The 18,929-nt window shown below is 38.7% G+C and overlaps 1 protein-coding gene across 2 annotated transcripts in view; it reads left to right on the top strand.

Annotated features, from left to right (window-relative positions):
* ADAMTS9 (ADAM metallopeptidase with thrombospondin type 1 motif 9) overlaps window positions 1-18,929 on the top strand; it is a 178,339-nt gene that overhangs the window by 82,418 nt on the left and 76,992 nt on the right. For both annotated transcript variants that reach the window (XM_025376938.1, XM_025376939.1), the window contains 6 exons: window positions 2,998-3,117; window positions 6,097-6,201; window positions 6,339-6,506; window positions 8,211-8,480; window positions 13,456-13,617; window positions 15,988-16,164. In XM_025376938.1, the coding sequence (XP_025232723.1) occupies window positions 2,998-3,117; window positions 6,097-6,201; window positions 6,339-6,506; window positions 8,211-8,480; window positions 13,456-13,617; window positions 15,988-16,164 (1,002 nt within the window). The remainder of the gene's footprint in view (window positions 1-2,997; window positions 3,118-6,096; window positions 6,202-6,338; window positions 6,507-8,210; window positions 8,481-13,455; window positions 13,618-15,987; window positions 16,165-18,929) is intronic.

Below are 18,929 nucleotides of genomic sequence, written 5' to 3' on the forward strand. Positions count from 1 at the left end.
TATGGGTTTATTTCTGGACTTTGAATTTTATGTCAGTAGTCTATACATCTATTCTTATACCAGTAGACTGTTTTGATCACTATAGTACATTTTGAAATTGTGAAATATGATTCCCCCAGCTTTGTTCTTTTTCAATATCGTTTTGGCTGTTTGGGGTCTCTTGTCATTCTATATAAATTTGAGAATCCGCTTTTTCATTTCTGCAAAAATGTTATTAGGATTTTGTTTGGAATTTCACTGAATCTGTGGATTAATTTGGGGAATACTGTCACCTTAGCAATACTAAATCTTTTAATCCATAGACATGTAATATCTTTTTATTTATTTAGGTCTTTAATTTCTCAAGCAAAGTTTTATAGTTTTTAGCATAGAAAGCCTTTTACCTCCTTGTTTAAACTTGTTCCTAGGTATTTCATTCTTTTGGATGTTGCTGTAAGTGGAATTTTTTTTAATTTCCCTTTGGGATTATTCAGTGCTGATGTATAGAAACACAATGGGCTTTTGTTTATCTTGTATCCTTCAATGTTGCTAAATTTGTTTATTAGCTCTAGTAATAGTTTTAATGGATTCTTGGGATTCCAATGTACAGTATGATGACATCTGCAAATAAAATTAGTTGTACTTCTTCCTTCCCACTTTCTTTGCCTGTCTTTTGTTAATATTTCTTTTTCTTTCCTAATTTATCTGGCTAGAACTTCCAGTACAATGATGAACAGCAGTGGTGAAAGTAGGCATCCTTGTCACGTTTCTGATCTTGTGAGGGAAAGTTTTTACTCTCTACTATTGAGTATGGTGTTAGCTGTGGGTTTTTTTTTTTCCTAAGTGCCCTTTATGATGTTGAATAAGTTCTCTTTTATTGCTAGCGTTCTGAATGTTTTCATCATGAAAAGATGTTGAATTTTGTCAAATGCTTTTCTTTAATTGAGATAATCATGGTTTTTTTTTCCATTGCTCTATTAATGTAATGTATTGCATTGATTGACTTTCTTATGTTGGGCCAGCCTTATGTTCCTGGACTAAATCCCACTTGGCCATGATGTATTATCCTTTTAGTATGCTTTTGGATTCAATTTGTTAGTACTTTGTTGAGGATTTTTACATCTCTATAAGCAATATTAGTCTGGTGTGTGTGTGTGTGTGTGTGTGTGTGTGTGTGTGTGTGTGTTGTCTTTGGCTTTGGTGTTAGGGTAATACTGGTCTCATGGAATAAGTTAGAAAGTGTTCTCCTACTTTTTGATTTTTTTTTTTTCTGGAAGCATTTAAAAGGGATTGGTATTAATGTTTATTTAAATGGTTGGTAAAATTCATGAGTGAACTGTTGAAAACTATTCTTTTTGAGGAAGGCTTTGATTAATGATTCAGTCATTTTACTTCTTATACATCTGTTAATATTTTTTATTTCTTCTTGAGTCAGTTTTTGTGATTTGTCTGTTTCTAGGCAATTTGTGTAAGTTTGCATGTTTTAGCTAGATTCTCTAATATATTTGCATGCAATTGTTCATAGTACTCTATTATAACCTTTTTTATTGCTGTAAGGTCAGTAGACATGTTCCCTCCTTCATTTCTAATATTTAGTAATTTGAGTCTTTTCTCATTTTTTCTTAGTCATTCTAGCTAAAGGTTTATCAATTTTGTTGATCTTTTCAAAAAATCAATTTCTGGTTCTGTTGATTTTTTTCTGTTGTTCTTCTACTCTCTATTTTATTTATCTCCATTCTAATCTTTATTATTTCTTTCCTTTTCTTGTTTTTGTTTGTTTGTTTGTTTGTTTGTTTTAGTTTGCTCTTATTTTTCTAGTTCCTTAGGAAGTAAAGTTAGGTTGTGGATTTGAGATCTTTCTTCATTTATTTTTTTTCTTTATTAGCTGTAGGTATTTGCAGCTATAGATTTCCTGTGAACATTGCTTTCATTACATCTCATACATTTTCTTATATTCTGCTTTCATTTTAATTTATCTCAAAGTATTTTCCAATATCCCTTATGATTTCTGTTTTGACCTATTGGTTAAGAGTATGTAGTTCAGTTTTCACATATTTGTGAAATTTCTAGTTTTTCTTCTGTTACTGATTTCTTGCCTCACTCCACTGTGGTTGTGCGATCTCATTCTTTTAAAGCATGTTGAGACTTGTTTTGTAGTCTAACATATGGTCCCTCTTAAAAAAAAGATCCCTGTACATTTGAGAGGAATATGTAGTGTGGTAGGTGGGTAATCAGAAATGCCATGACACTTTCTCACCAAAATTGAGTGGCTTCTTTTTTTTCTTAAGCATTCACCTAGTTTCTGCAAGGTTTTGTTTAAATTCCAGAGTTCCAAATAGTTGGTTCCAGTTTTTGCCAGCTTAACAGTTGCTTCAGTGGAGGGACCAATTCTTGGAGCTCCCTAGTCTGCCATTTCTGTGTTATCACTCCCTCTACTTATTGTTTTTAGACTGCTTTTTATAATCTAACAATTGGCCTTTTAGTGGCTATATTGTTTTCCTAATTACTTGTATGCTGTGATATTCAACTTTTGGTTGTTGCATACTTTGGTGGTGTCCAGTTTTTTTTGTCTCTTATAAATAATATTGCAAAGGCCATTCTGTATAAAAATATTGATGCAAACTCCAGTTATTTCTTCAGGATAATTTCCTAGGAGTCAAATAAAGTCACAGAGCTCTATTAAGTACCTATTTTAGCCACAGCACTCTGCTATGTAGTGTGAAAGATGTAAGAATGATGGAGATACTATGAACTTCTTCTAGGAGTTCACAGTTAATGAGTTGAACCCCTATAAATATAATTTCAATGGGAGGCAGAAATAATTCCAAGGGTCATCATAATAATGAATCAGTATAATTTGTACAGAGCAGGATTGCCTACTTCGACCTAATTTATTTGAGTGCCCGCCCTCTGGCCTACCATGATGGAAATATTTCTCTCTTGCAGAATATTATGGGGAAAGTAAGGGAAAGAGAAGATTTACTGAATTGTATATACCTTTTGTCCTCCTTCTTCCAGTGCAGTGTCACTTGTGGACAGGGATACCAGCTAAGAGCAGTGAAATGCATCATTGGGACTTACATGTCAGTGGTAGATGACAATGACTGTAATGCAGCAACTAGACCAACTGATACCCAGGTAAATTTCCTTTGTCCAACTCAGTTATTGACTTTGGGGACCAAGATACCAAACTGCCCAGCTGTTCAGACAAAATTGAAACCCTTTCATAGATACATATGTCGATAGAGCAACCAGTAGATTAACTTGTCCAGATTTACCTATATGTTACATTTATAATCAAATATCTTGATGTGTCAGTTTTGTTCTTCTCTAGTTATTTGAAGTATATGTAGGTTTGCTTTTAATTCTTATTGGATGATGAATGTTGGGTTTTGGGCTCATTTTCTTAAACTCGTATTTCTAAAATGATTTCAGTGTAGTATTCAGTAACTAGTGTCATATGTTCAGGCAGTGATTTGCTGGAGCTAACTTGTACCAGCTCACAAGAGCCAATCGATAAATTTTGCAGGAGTTTTGCAAACTGATTTTTAAGTATAACCATTACTAAAAACTGAAAATATAAACCTATAATTAAATATGTGGTATTAAAAACAAAGTTTATAAACACTCAGAACTTACATGGCATATGTATGTGTCTGTATGGTGGATGTACTATGTAAGGGTGGGCTACCACATATCTCTCCCCAGCTCTGTGTTCATTGACATCAAGTTCATAGCTTGAAATTGGCCATGATGAGAGTATTTACACCACAAGAATCAGCAAGTGCTGCAATTCAGGGCTTAATTTATTATTTGGTTGATTGGTTAGACTTAAGAAAGTAATGGAGAAAATGTTAATGATGCAGATTAAATGTAAAAGAGTCTTGTGTCTGTAGCAGTTACATTGTGAATAGAACAAAAGGATGTGGAGATATTCTTCTAATATCTGAAAAGTATCTGATTCAGCAAAGACATCTTCCACATCATTGGTCAGTGAGTCAAGTTCTGGCCATACATCTTCATCATTACACTTTCATCCTACCCTTAAACATAAAGAATATATCAACTAACATTCATGCCTGAACTATACTCATTTGGCAGTTACAAATATAGGTGGGCAACAGGTTCAAAAGTTCAGCAAAAATCAACAAATGTATTCTGTGAGAATCAGTTGATTGTATGGAATTTAAAATAAATAATTGTATATTTTATTATGATTTCAAAATTGCTATACATCCTTTATATCAGTAAAATTTATAATAAATAAGCATATATATACATATGCATGTGTATGTACATCCATGTAATATGTGTGTGTTTGTGTACACACAATATCTATAAACACACACACATACACATCTTTTTTTCTCAAGAAGCTGGTGGATAACCACTCACTAGCATACTATTCTATACAGACCTTGATTTTGGCATCATGTATGTAAAGAGAATGTATAAAGAGAACACTTGGGTTTGCATAGCAGCTTTGCTAATTGCTGAAGATGGCATTTGAACCCAGACTATTCCCAGAACTCACATTCTGAGTGAAGCCCCATGTGGCTGATGTACTGTCTCCATCCTGAGCACCCTCAATCTGCTGCCTTTCAGAGTGGGTTGTTGATGGAAAAAGAGTGTTAAAAAAATAAATTAATATGGCAGTGCTGTTCATGTTGTCATCATCGATCAATTAACCACCCAACACATGTGACTTATAATAAAAAATATGTTATTGTATTGAAATGTTCCAAACCACAGTATGATGAATGCCTGGAAAATGTTAGCTATGGCATCTCAAGCAATCAAGAACTGAGCATCAGCAAGCATCAGCAGCTTGCTTTCAGATTCAAAATATATTTCCCTTTAAGTTATTCTATTATATCCATTTGACTATGGGATGGCTCCTACCATTGCAGTATGTGGATAATTTCTTCACTTTGCAAAAAGTTCCCTGTGCCTTTCTTTGGACCAAAAACGGAGGAATAGGCAAAGTCTGGAGCCAAATAACAAAATTTCACATTCCACACATAGATTTTCTAAGGCAAAGATGTCTCAGTTATATTTGACACCAAGCCCCAGCACTTTTGCACTGTGCCTCAGTACTTTTTCACTGTGCACAGCACACTTAGGCATTTGAGGAATATGTATTAAATCATAGGGTAGTTGCTAACCACTGAGGCTGAGAGTGAATCTGAGCAGGTGTGTACTTTTGTTCCTGTTTGCATATCTTGGAATATTACCTGTACACAGATGACCTTAGTTCATAACAAGGACTTCGTCTGAATGATTGAGGGGTGTTATATAAATTCCAGGCATTGGCCAATTGAATACACCTTTTATATCTACATTTGACATTCTGGGATTCTAATGTTATCTTTAGGCAAACTGGGAAAGCAAGTTCATGATTAGTAAATTCTGATTAAGAAATTAATTGAAATGTGAGAACATCATTTGGACTTCAGAATTGTAAAACGTTAACAACTAATGATTTTAAAATGATAGCCAGGCCGGGTGCGGTGGCTTAAGCCTGTAATCCCAGCACTTTGGGAGACCGAGACGGGCGGATCACGAGGTCGGGAGATCCAGACCATCCTGGCTAACCCGGTGAAACCCCGTCTCTACTAAAAGTTACAAAAAACTAGCCGGGCGAGGTGGCGGGCGCCTGTAGTCCCAGCTACTCGGGAGGCTGAGGCAGGAGAATGGCGTGAACCCAGGAGGCGGAGCTTGCAGTGAGCTGAGATCCGGCCACTGCACTCCAGCCTGGGAGACAGAGCGAGACTCCGTCTCAAAAAAAAAAAAATGATAGCCTTCTATGTCATGACTTACATGTCCTTTTACAATATTTTTCCTCTTTTTACACAAATGGATGAATAAATGTGGCTTTAAAAATCATCACGCTGACCCCTGCCCTTTATTAAGGCACCCACAAACGGACTAAGATTATATCTCATTTTGCAATTGAAGACATTGGGACTGAGAGATATCATGTGACTTGCCCAGATTCACACAGAAATCTGAAGCTTTAGAATTCTTAGCCTTTACATTTTTATCCACCGTGACCATTAACTTGAAAGTGCATTGACTTGAAAGTGACTTTGTTTTTTTTTCCCCCATCACATCTAGGACTGTGAATTACCATCTTGTCATCCTCCCCCAGCTGCCCCGGAAACGAGGAGAAGCACATACAGTGCACCAAGAACCCAGTGGCGATTTGGGTCTTGGACCCCAGTAAGAAATAGACTGGGAGAAGTGGGGAGGGCAGGATGGGGGCTAATGTTCTCTGGCATGACTATAGAAAGTGGACTACTGTCCAGTAAACAGCCATTCCAAGTAACATAACTGCATGATTTTACTCCAACACCCAGTGCTCAGCCACTTGTGGGAAAGGTACCCGGATGAGATATGTCAGCTGCCGAGATGAGAATGGCTCTGTGGCTGACGAGAGTGCCTGTGCTACCCTGCCTAGACCAGTGGCAAAGGAAGAATGTTCTGTGACACCCTGTGGGCAATGGAAGGCCTTGGACTGGAGCTCTGTAAGCCAGTGGATTATTTGGAATTGGGGAAATGGGGGGAACACTGAGGGGTATGAGGAGTCAGTGGAGGGGGCCGCCACTTGGAAATGTCAATGGGTAATATGTCAGAGCTGGATTTGTTTTATGATTTAAATTGTTCTGCTCCACTTATGTGTTGTTGGCCAAGTGTGCAAGGATTCTTAGCAAAGTGTTTAAGGAATGCACATTTTCAAAAAATGAATAAATCAGTTTACAGTCTGCTTGAGTGCCTGTCCTGTTGGGTTGATCAGAAATCCCAGTCTTCACTGAGTCATATTAGTATGCAGTAGGTTTGTAGAGGACCAAAAATGTCAGGAGAGTGAGGGGAGAGGCTCTTACTCTGAGTCTGGATTCCTCCTGCATCCTGTGGTCCCTAAAAGTCAAGAGGCTCTTGGTTTCCCCTGCCAAGAATGGGAAATAGGAATCCTCATCCAGTGCTGTGAACCTGCCTGCTGTACACCAAGCACCATCTATGGGTTTTTATAAAAGTAGAACTTTTATCTTTAGGCAGCTTCTGTTTTCTGCCCTGCAGAAAGCCCAGGGTTCAGGAAATAGATTAGGATAGGTGAGGAGAGGTCATAGGGAGAATGGAGATTAATATCTCAATAAATATCAATATGGAGAGAGAAATTTGAGAGGTGCAATAAAATAGAGCTGTGCAAAAACCCAGACCTTGGCATTTACTTGTTGCATGGCCTTGAGCAATCTGGTTTAAGTCCATGAGTCTCAGTTTGCTCTGCTCTTAAAGAAGACAGAAAAGAATACTACTTTACAGGGCTGTTGTGAGGATTATTTGAGATTATGTATGTTAAATGCTTAACAGAAAGTACTACTCAATAAATAGTAGATAATCTCACTCTCACATCTTGAGCTTCCAAACACTAATCCATGTGTCCATCCATCCATTTGTCCATCCATCTGTCAGTTCATCTTCTCTAAGATCCATCTGCCTACTCACCAGATATTGGTGAAAGCTTGCTAGATAAAGAGCAGTGAAGAATGAATAATAAAGCCTCTACCTTCATGGAGATTATTCCAATGGATGATCCAGTCAATGAACAAATAAGGAAGTATGTAATGTAGCAACAGGTACTGATAAGTCCTAGAAAGAAGTCAAGACGAGAAATGGAATAGAGAATGATGGGATGTGTTTTTAGAGAGGGTGGTCAAAAAAGGCCTGACATTGAGCAGGACCTGAGTGAAGTGAGGGAATGACCCACATGGGTATATAAGTGGTATGGCAAAAGGTGCAGTAGGTATGAAGTCCCTCAGATGGAAGTGTTCTTGGCTTGTTCGAGAAGCATCAGTAAGGCCAGCATAGCTGGAGTGCGGTGAGTGGCGAATGGTAGATGGGTCAAAGAGGTAGTCAGTGGCCACATCATAAAGGGTCTAGTAGATCAGTGTAAGGATTTTGGATATTATTCAGATGAATTGGAAAATCACTGGAAGGAAGGATAGGATTTGATTTAAAGGGTTATATTTTGTGATTTTGAATACTGAGCTCACAGATTTCTCACTGAAATGTATATGGGGTGGGAAAACAAGAGAGGAGACAAGGGTGATTCCAAGGTTTTTGGCCTGAGAAATTTGAGAAAGTGGTGGGTCATTTACAGAAATACACATTCAGGAATTGTCAACCCCTCCACCAAATGACTAACCCTTTCTCTTTCTGAACATTCAACCTAGTGCTCTGTAACCTGTGGGCAAGGTAGGGCAACCCGGCAAGTGGTGTGTGTCAACTATAGTGACCATGTGATCGATCGGAGTGAGTGCGACCAGGATTATATCCCAGAAACCGACCAGGACTGTTCCATGTCACCATGCCCTCAAAGGACCCCAGACAGTGGCTTAGCTCAGCACCCCTTCCAAAATGAGGACTATCGTCCCCGGAGCGCCAGCCCTAGCCGCACCCACGTACTCGGTGGAAACCAGTGGAGAACTGGCCCCTGGGGAGCAGTGAGTATTCCCTGAAGTCTTTCTTTAGTTTGCTTGCTTCTCTTTCACTTGAGGTTGGTTTGGGGGAAAAGAGACTAGAAACACCTTTAGAGCATTTTTTTTCTTTACAAGGGATTGACATTGTGCATTTTCATTTGCTTTGAGTAACTTGTAATGGGTTAATTACAGCCCTTGATGATACCGATACTGCCTGCATGCACCTATAAGCTGCCTCGATTGGGTGGAGAAAGGGGATATCATGACTAGGTGATATGATCACATGACCTCCTGGAAGGTACCAAGAATACCATCATGATTCATCCTGGAGGCCACAGGCAGCTCATACCTGTAGGGGAGTTAAGAAGACAGAGAAACTTTTCTGAAAGGGAATTCTTAATGAAAGTCACTTTCCTTTCTACTATTTTCCAGAAGGATGCCGTCTCAAAGTGGCATGGTTGTTGTGTAATTTGTAGTAGTAGGTCATTGTCTTGGATTAAGGGGAAGTACTAGTCTAGGCAAGATTTGTGCTTAGGAGAAAAGTGCCCCAACCTAAAGGTTACCAGCACAATCGCTGAGGGAAGATGCCTTGGTTTGATCCAAAGACTTACACTTTTAAATTTGGGGACCTTCTGCAGGTCCCTTCTCCTCTTTGAGCCTCAGTTTTCTTATCTGTAAAATGAGGATAACAATAATTCCTGCTTTCTTGGGTTGCTGTAAGAATTAAATGAGATGATGCAAATAAAGTGCTTTGTGCCCTGCCTGCCAGAGTGAGAACTTAATATATGTTGACAAGTTATCTTTATTACTATCATTATCATTGTCCTTCAAATTAGGAAGGCCTTGACAGATATCTGGTATCAAAAGAAAAGTATGCTTTGGAATGTTTTAAACTTTTTACTAAATAAAAAAATATATGCTGTGCAATACCAGACATGTTAAATGGAACTGCAGGAGCGGGGTGGGGGTTTAAGGGATCCTGGATAGGGACATAGTTAGGTGTTTACTAATTATTCAGGGGTCTTCTTTTTAATTGTTTACTATTAGTTTCCTTCTAGTACTGCTAATTCTGTTTAATTGTTTCTGGGCTAAAAAGAATTAGAAGGAAGCTGTCTGTTTCCCACCATGGTTATGTTTCAGTAAATTAGATGTACTTTCTGATGAATACTAATTAGCCACTGAGCATTTGCGCACCCACTGTCTGCTGGTTGTGTGCAGAACAGCTGCCAAGTTGCCCAAGACCCTCACTATCCCATCCCCCTCTCTTGCTTTCCACTGTTGGGCTTCCTTTGCCCTAGATTAGAAGAGATTTCAGTTCAGACAAAGTAAAAGGTGATCCAGGGAAGTAATCACTGAGTGTCTCATGGTTTTTCCTTGTTGACATAATTCAAAACTCACACATGTGTAGTCTAATGATAGTGCTAGGATTTAAAGAAAGCTTTTTAGTGCTATACTTATTTAGGACTACATTTGGGGATGATGCATTCCTTTAAGATTGAATGATTCTGCCCTTGGGCAGAGCTCCCAATTAGGGAGGATTAGGTAAGCTTTTTGTGGCAATGGGTAATACCATTCTTTTCCTCATTGTGCCTGTTTGTTGTTTGGATATTTTTTTCTCCTAAGTTAAGTGAGGCTGAAGCTGGACAATGTGATTTTTCAGCCCTAGCTTGACGTGTCTGACCCACTCCCAGGAAGATGAAGGATGTACGTCATCTTTGCACTGCATTGCATGGTACACAAACTGTACATGGTCTTTCTGCCTTCCATGGCAGAAAAGGCAGCAAAGTGTTATAAACACTGGAGAATGGGAATCAAGTTTTTTAGTGGTTTCTGGAGTAAGAACTTCATTTTATGATAGATTCCTGTATACACTTGAGCAAGGTGTGTTACCAATTAGGAGTTTTGCAAACAAAAGAAAGGAAACTGACTCTTTCAAGTGAAAGAAAAACAAACAATGCTGTTCATTTAGCCCCAGTAGGGACAGGGACCAGAGCATCTTCAGGGCTGTATCTCAGGGGCTGGCAAGTTTTGTCTGCAGAGGGCCAGATAGTAAATCTTTTCAGCTGTGTGAACCATACAGTCTCTGTCACAGCTAATCAGCTGTGTGTTGCAGCACAAAAGCAGGCATAGACAATATGTAAATAAGTGGGCACAGCCCTGTTCCAATAAAACCTTGTTTCTAAAAACAGGTGGCAGCACACATTTGGTCTTTGGGCTGTGGCTTGCCAACCCTTGATCTAGATAGAGGAGTAACTAAGGGATAATTTCTTTAGAGAGTTTCTGTCTGAATGAATCGCTTTTAAGCCTATGCCACTCTTGAGTTATTCTGCTGAGGATTCAAATTCCCAGGAAAGTCCAGTTGTCCACCTCTGACCACGATAGGGCAGAGTGTCTTAATTGATAGACCAAGATGGCATCTGCTGTGGGGAGGAATGTTTTCTTAAAGGAAATTGGGCTGCCAGATGTAAGGAAAAGGATGTTGATTTGAGCAGGTAGAAAAAAACAAATGTCTATCACCCTTTGCTTCTCTAAAGGCCATTCTCCTTTATTTTGTCCATTGTGGATGACAAATTTCAAGTGCGTTTCACTAATAGATACAAAGTTTGTTCAAAAAAATGTTTACCTAAGAAAATGTTGTCATTTAAAGAGGACAGGGGACTTTGTTAACAGAAGTCCAGACTGAAAGTCTGCAACATGGAGGAATGGAACTAAGAATCCCTGTTAATCAAATAATGGCAAAATTAGACCTGGAGAAAGGTTATATACAATACTTCATCTGTCTGTGGGAGTATAAAGACCCAAGCAGGCTCAGTGTTCAGGCAGCTCAAGAATGTGCAGTGCAACTGCTTGACCCAAGTTGAGAGCTGTCACCAGCACTTTAGTTGGATTCTCAGTAGGAAGCATCTAGTTGCTCCCTGGGTGGCCAGTGGATTGGTTGGCTGTGGATCAGGTGTTCATCCTTATACCCATCAGCTGTATTGGAGAGAGAATACCATGGAGTTTCTAGAGCTGTTCCTTCCAGAATCTTTAACTGGACCAGGTAGTATATCCTGTGACCAGCACTATGGGATATAATAGGGACACAAGTTATAACACTGAGCCTTTCCTCAAGGAGCCTGATATTTTACTCGGGCAATAAAGCTGACAGGTGACATAATAAAGGAATGATACAAGATTATATTATCAAGGAGAAAACCCAAGGACCAAGATATAGATGACAAATCTATTTATACCGTGAAAGGCCCTTCCTAACATTTTAAATTCTGGTCCCCAAACAAAGCTAATTAAAATAATAGTTCTCTGTTTTTTATTATGTACTAAGCTGTTTAAAAGTAGGAAGGTAGGAAGTAAGGCCAAGCATGGTGGCTCACTCCTGTAATCCCAGCGTTTTGGGAGGCTAAGACAGGAGGATTGCTTGAGGCCAGGAGTTCGAGACCAGTTGGGGCAACATAGTGAGACCTTGTTTCTACGAAAAATTTAAAAATTTTAACCAGGTGTGGTAGTGTACACTGACGGTCTCCAGCTATGCAGGAGACTGAGGTGGGAAGATTGCTTGAGCTGAGAGGTGGAGGCCATAGTAAGCTGTGATCATACCACTGTGTTCCAACCTGGATGACAGAGCAAAACCCCACCTCAAAAAAAAAAAAAAAAAAAAAAAAGTAGGAAATGAATATTTTCAGATTTAGAGTAAGTATACCAGAATCCTCAAAGAATAAAGGTAACATTTTTATAACTTGAAAAATACCTAAATATTTTCTCAAGAGGAACTAATAAATCTATTATCTGGCTCTAAATTTAAAAATTAAACCCAATATAAAATGAAAGTGCAGGTACTGATTTAAAAACACTTATAATTTGACCATCATGGGCAGGGAAATTAACAGTGGTCCAGTTCAATAAGCAACAAAATGTATTCACATCCTGATACGGAAGAAGTTGACCAGCAAGAAGCAATGTTTGATCGAGCCTATTTTGAAATAACACTGATATGAGCTACAATTTGCTGGAAAACAAAAATCAGCCTTCAGAACCTGGAAGTAACAACATGCTTGCAAATGCAGTTTGAGTCTTGATAAATTGTGAGAAATACATTGCTTTGAGGACCAGATGGTTATTTTATAGGCAAACTGATTTTACAAGGGTCAGAGTAAAGGACACTAGCAAACATTTTGGGTTTAAAAAGATAAGGAAATTATGGAAAGAAGAAAACACTTCAGGTGTAAATAAATAAGTGAGCTATGAGAAGCTCATGTGGGAAATGAAATGAAATACACACAACACCATAACAAACCATGAAAGAGAGGGTGTTAGGCTGAAAGTGCGGCCAAAGAGAGGTTTGTCGTGATGAAATTCAATTAAGTTCATTGAGGAAGTAAAATATAAAATATTTTATAAAACAAGTCTTGCTACCATTAGCCACCGAAGTTCAGGCTGTTGTAAACAGAGAGAAAGGAACATTTTATCTGCTAGGAAGTGATGTCTAAATGACATTCCATGATGTTTTCCTGGAGTAATTGAATGAGTTCATACAGAAGCTTAATTTCAACAACTGGCAATTCATTAAGCATGTAATTTGACCTCTGTGTTGAAAGGGAAATCAAATATTGGTTCTAAATAGGCACTTGAAGTTTTGAAAAGAATTTTCAAATAAACTGTGGTGTCCATCGACACCTCTGTGCCTCTTAGAGATGCAGAGGGGAAAAAGACAGTAAGTGGCCTGCTTTGGAAGTCACATTAGGCATTTATGGAACCCCTGTGGAGGGCCTAAGGCATGCCAGAAGAGAAGACACATTTCTGCCCTCCAGGTGTGTCTATAGGATATGTACATGAAACAACCCCACAATGGGGAAGTTGTCAGGTTTTCCTGATTGCTTTTTGTCCTTCGTGGATGACTTGAAAATGCTTTTCAGCACGTTTGTCTTAACCTTTCAACCAGCTGCTTTTGTGTCCCTAAGATGGAGATTGAGGTAAGAATTAACTTGTCAACTGATGTGTTTAGTGTTCCAGTACCTGTGCTGGCGGATCCCAGCGGCGTGTTGTTGTATGTCAGGACGAAAATGGATACACCGCAAACGACTGTGTGGAGAGAATAAAACCTGATGAGCAAAGAGCTTGTGAATCCGGCCCTTGTCCTCAGTGGGCTTATGGCAACTGGGGAGAGGTGAGAGTGAACTATCTATCTATAAACACAGAGGAATTGTGTTAACCAAACTGTATTTATCATTCAGATTTTATTTTAAGGAAGAAGAACTAGCTCTAATAGAAGCTTCTGGAGTGGCGATTAACTAGGAAACCTGTCTTCTTAAATTCTGGACTATTTTTAAGTGTTCCTATTACCACTAAGAGTTTGGGTACATAGGTGAGCAAAATTAGAAGAGAATACAGATAAATACTGGTTTAAGTTGTTTGTTCACCTCTGATGAATAAAAAGTAGATGCTTTTAAAGTGATTGAAAATATGTGTTAAACCGGTCCATGGAAGTCTTGCCCTCTTTCTTCTTCATAGTTTTGGGGTGTTTGTGTTATGCCCTGTTCCCATGGCATAATGTCTCCCAACCTTCCAAGTTCCTAATGAAGCCAGATTGAATAGGTGTTATAATTCTCATGAAAGATGATATGTTTTTATTGCGGAAGTGAGTAGTTAGCTGTGTATTCTTGGAATTCTTTAGCTACTACCTTTTCAGAGTTGCCTGTGATGACTGATAAGGGGAAGCTGAGGAAACCATGTCCTGTTCCCAGCTCTGGCTCTTAAAAGTTTTGTGACCTCAGCAAATAATGTAGTATCTTTGCCAAATATTTATATCCTCATCTGTGAATAAGGATAATAATAACACCAACCTCTTAGTATTTATGACCATTATATGAGGTAGTATCTATCAAATGCCTAGCACATAGCCTTTAATCAACTGATACTATAAAAATAATGTTAAGAATAATTATTAATAATACTGTGATTAAGTGGGGGTTTGAGCCCATATTATACATAGGGCCTAGATGCTTATTGCTTTGTGTTTAATTAACTAAGAATATATCTCTCTATTCTTGAATCCACAGGGAGAGCACATATTTAAAGTTTGTTGAGTTGTTCTGTCTTGACTATAACATTTATCAAATAAAACATGAGAAATAACACCTGGGAGGTGCCAGTGCCACGAGGGGGAAAAAGACAAATGAGATCGATGGGCATGTTAGTCCACGCGCTTGGCTAAATGAAATCACGTGTCCACAGTTCATGGTTTCAGCCACATAACCTAGTAGTCATAGGCAGTCATAACGGGATTATTGTTGACTTTCATTGACAGTTATGTCATTCTGGAGAGCTTTGTTGAAGAGAAAGAAAAGGGAATGAGGCTTTGTGACTCATGTATTGTGGATTTCCCAAAACCTCCTCGAAAAGTTATGTCCTTTGGGGCCTGTGATTAAGCTTCTGTAATTGGATTCAAGCCAGGAGAGTACACGAACTTGCTGGGATGCTTTGCTGTCAGCACAGACCAGATCATTCCAAATTCTGTGGGAGATCTGGCCTTGACACAGCAGGGAAACCAAATGTCAGTGTTGCTGGATTTGAGCGTGGCAACACTGTCCAAGAAACACAACGTGTTCCTGCCTCAGAAGTTTAGATCTAGCCAGGAGTCAGAACCTTATCCAGTGTTCCCACCACACTGTTTATTCATCCAGGGGGAAAGTCATAGTTGTCCTCAGATTCAGAGATACGGTAAAATAGGTTAGCGTCATAAAGGGCTATGGAGACTGGAGTCAGAGAAGAGTCAAGGATTGGTGACAGCTTCTTGGAAGTTACCAGAAAATAGAACCGGTTAAGTCACTATCTCCTTTGTTTGGTATTGGGTAGTTTTTGTTTGTTTATTTTTGTTTTGGTTTGGTTTGGTATTTCTCAAAGAATCTTTGTTGGGAGGCCGGGGTGGGAGGAATCACGAGGTCAGGAGACCGAGACCATCCTGGCTGACACGGTGAAACCTTGTCTCTACTAAAAATACAAAAACTTAGCCGAGTGCGATGGCAGATGCCTGTAGTCCCAGCTACTTGGGAGGCTGAGACAGGAGAATCGCTTGAACCTGGGAGACGGAGGTTGCAGTGAGCCGAGATCATGCCACTGCACTCCAGGCTGGAGCCTGGGTAACAGCAAGAGTACGTCTCAAAAAAAAAAAAAAAAAAAAAGAATCTTTGTTACTTGCTAACAGATTGGCCTTGATCGAGTTAATTAACCTCCCTTCACCTTACTTGCTTCATATATAAGATGGGACAAATAATTATACTCCTCTTGATTGGATAATATATGAAAAAGCCCTCAGTGCAAGTGAAGAGAAAGCACTTAATAACTAATACCTGCCATTAGGGGAGGAGAGCCTTGGTCTGTTTAATGTATCTCTGTTGTAATTCACCTTGGTTCCATCTGTCAGAGGCTTACCTTGCCCAATGCCATAATTGAGTTTGGCTATGAAATTAGAGAGAAAGAAACTTTGTCATTGGCCTTTCAGACAAAATAACTGCAGCCTTCCTTTTCCTTCTTCCAGTGCACTAAGCTATGTGGTGGAGGCATAAGAACAAGACTGGTGGTCTGTCAGCGGTCCAACGGTGAACGGTTTCCAGATCTGAGCTGTGAAATTCTTGATAAACCTCCCGATCGTGAGCAGTGTAACACACATGCTTGTCCACACGACGCTGCATGGAGTACTGGCCCTTGGAGCTCGGTACGGCCCTAACTATTCATGTTTGTTAACCAAACTATCTAATTTCAAGGTATTCTGGGGCACTCCTCTGCGGCAGATAATTGTCACACTTACAAGGGCATCCCGGAAACTCTGCTATAAATAGTCTATTATTTTCTCCATATTGGCGCATAATAGAATTAACTTTTTATGATACTGCCAAAGTGACTTTACAGAATATGTGTACCTCATATAGGACCTGGTGCCAAGAAGTAGCTGCCTTTTCTTAGCCTAAATACACACACACACACACAGTGATTTTAACAGACAACTCAATAGCACACATTCTTTCCTTTTCTAAGCTATAGTAGTTTTGACTTTTTGGGAAAGATACCTGCTTATTGAGGCCAAAGCAGTTTTTCTTCAGTGACTGTAATTTGCCTGTGTGACTCAGGTACAGCTCTGAACATAATTTTTACAAAGGCTGTGCCCACAAAATAGACTAAAATCGCTTTGAAAGTGCAAAAGACCAAAAATGGAACAAGTGACCTGGTGCCTTTCAGGGTGTCAGAAATGTTCTCTCTCTTGCAGAGAGACAGGAAGCCCATTTGGGACCATTTTTTGCTTTGGTCCTAGTCTTCCTTTGCTATCTGCTTAGCCAGCAGCTGACATGGTGAAACAGGTTTGCCACTGTAAATATGATGCAAACTTCAGGGGCAGCTCTTGGCAAACAGAAGGATCAGCTGTGTCAAAACTATACTTTGGCTGAGTTGTGCCCATAAGCTGTGGAGCTAGCTGTTAGGGCTGCTTCATGTAAATAGAGTAAAAATGGTCCTGTAAATACATTAACTGCACTGAAGCTGAATTAAGTATTATATTAAGTCATATCCAGAATGTTTTTTACCCAATATGGTTCTGAGAAGTCTTAACCATCCCTGAAACCAGCTAAAGAGCAGATTAAGTGAAGTGACATGGTTAATACCTGTTGACATTTCTAAGAGTCAAGGGTTCCAATGGCTGGGGTCATGTCTGCAGGTATAACACTAACTAGATATTCAACATACTTCCTATTAAGTAGAAATCTAGAAGAATTTGGAGCATTATCTCCACTGGTACTATTTAGCTGGACTGTAAGTATTTTCTTCCAGAACTTAAGAAATGCCACTCTGAGTCAGAGAGCTCTGATCTGTTGTTACTCTAGTCAGTTCACTAGGAGCATTTTCCCTACAATAATGGCACCTTCCCCAGATGAACATTTCTGAAGATCAGAAATAACCTTAGAATGTCAGGAACATCTTCTGACATTCCCAACTTCCCTCATCTCCTATTATATATTATTTTTCGTGAAATTCCCTCTTGAGCTCATTATATTTTCACCAGTTCACTCGACCAACAGCAATACTAGTGCCAGAGTTATGTTTTAGAAAGTCTACTAGCTCTCCAAAAAGTAGTAGTTCATTAATTTTGACCAAAAAAAAATCTCTTAACCTTTAGGAAGAAACACACAAGCCTATTTATTGTATGTTCTTGTGGTTTGGTGAAAAAAAGAAATCTGCATTTCCCTTCCCAGACTCAATTCCATTGATCATCTCAGTTCCATTGATTATTCTATATTTACCTCTCCAGGAAGAATTATTTGGGAAAATGGGGAAAAACATAACTCTTAGAGAACTGTAAATTAATTTCCATGGTATTCTCTTCCTTAAACACTTTCTAAATACGCTAATTTTTTTTTACACAGGATCACTACCCTCTCCTGCAGACATTTTAAGAGCATAAATATTTAAATTTTAAAACAGGAACTGCTAATTATTGGTACTGAAAACATAGGTTTATTTCATGTAGTTGTTCTCCTTGGGCCTGCACACAGTTTTCTGAAACAGAGGAAGAAAGAGAGAGAAAGAAATTATAATACTCTAGTATGCACAGAAGCAAGTGCATGCATTTTTAAATTCATTTTGCCACCTATATGATTTCAATGGTTTCTTTATAAAGTTATCATTATTCAAATATGTGTTTAAAAGCCTCTATAGTCTAAGAGCAAGGCCACTTCTGCAAGGCTTTTAATTGTGATTTTAAAAAATTAAATCAAAATCATTTTCTTTAAATAGATATCTTTGTAATATATTACTTTTCTTAAATATACGAGTGAGAGGGCAGTCTTTCAGATTCTTACTGTAGAATTTTGATTTTGTTGTAAGTTTATTTCTGTGGATGCTTTGGTGTAATATCTTAGTAATTCCAAATGTAAGCATACCTCAGTAATTGTGTGAATAGCCATAAGCCACTTCCATGGTGCTTCATCATTGTAACTGACGGTGAAACTAACAACAACAAAAAGTATGTTGGAGGTGCTAACATGTTGCTTTCAACAGCAAGCAACTTAGATTTATCAGAGACCAAGGGTAGCAATTAGTCCTTCTGCCTGGTTGCTTTCTCTCTCCAAGTACTCCCATGCAGTAGACGATGTCAATAAGCAACTACTGCTGTGTGAATTAGCCTTCTCCAAGGTCAAAATGGAGATAGCCTACTTAAACGCTTGTTACTAAAGAGCAGTATTTAGAAAAGAAACCCCAAATCACTATTAATATAGCTTCCAGCATCCCTAAAATGAAGCTTCTGTGAACCTAGGGTTTAAGTCCCCATCTTAGATCAGCCATTGGTTCTGGCTCAAGTCATTGCGGATTTAAGAATCATGATGGTGAGAAACATCCTCCAGAAATTCAACCTTTTCTATCCTCTTTAAAATGGGCCTTTGGACTCTTTTTTTTTTTTTTTTTTTTTTTTTTTTTTTTTTTTTTTTTTTT

This window comes from Theropithecus gelada, chromosome 2 (genome assembly GCF_003255815.1).
Source record: "Theropithecus gelada isolate Dixy chromosome 2, Tgel_1.0, whole genome shotgun sequence".
Classification (NCBI taxonomy): domain Eukaryota; kingdom Metazoa; phylum Chordata; class Mammalia; order Primates; family Cercopithecidae; genus Theropithecus; species Theropithecus gelada.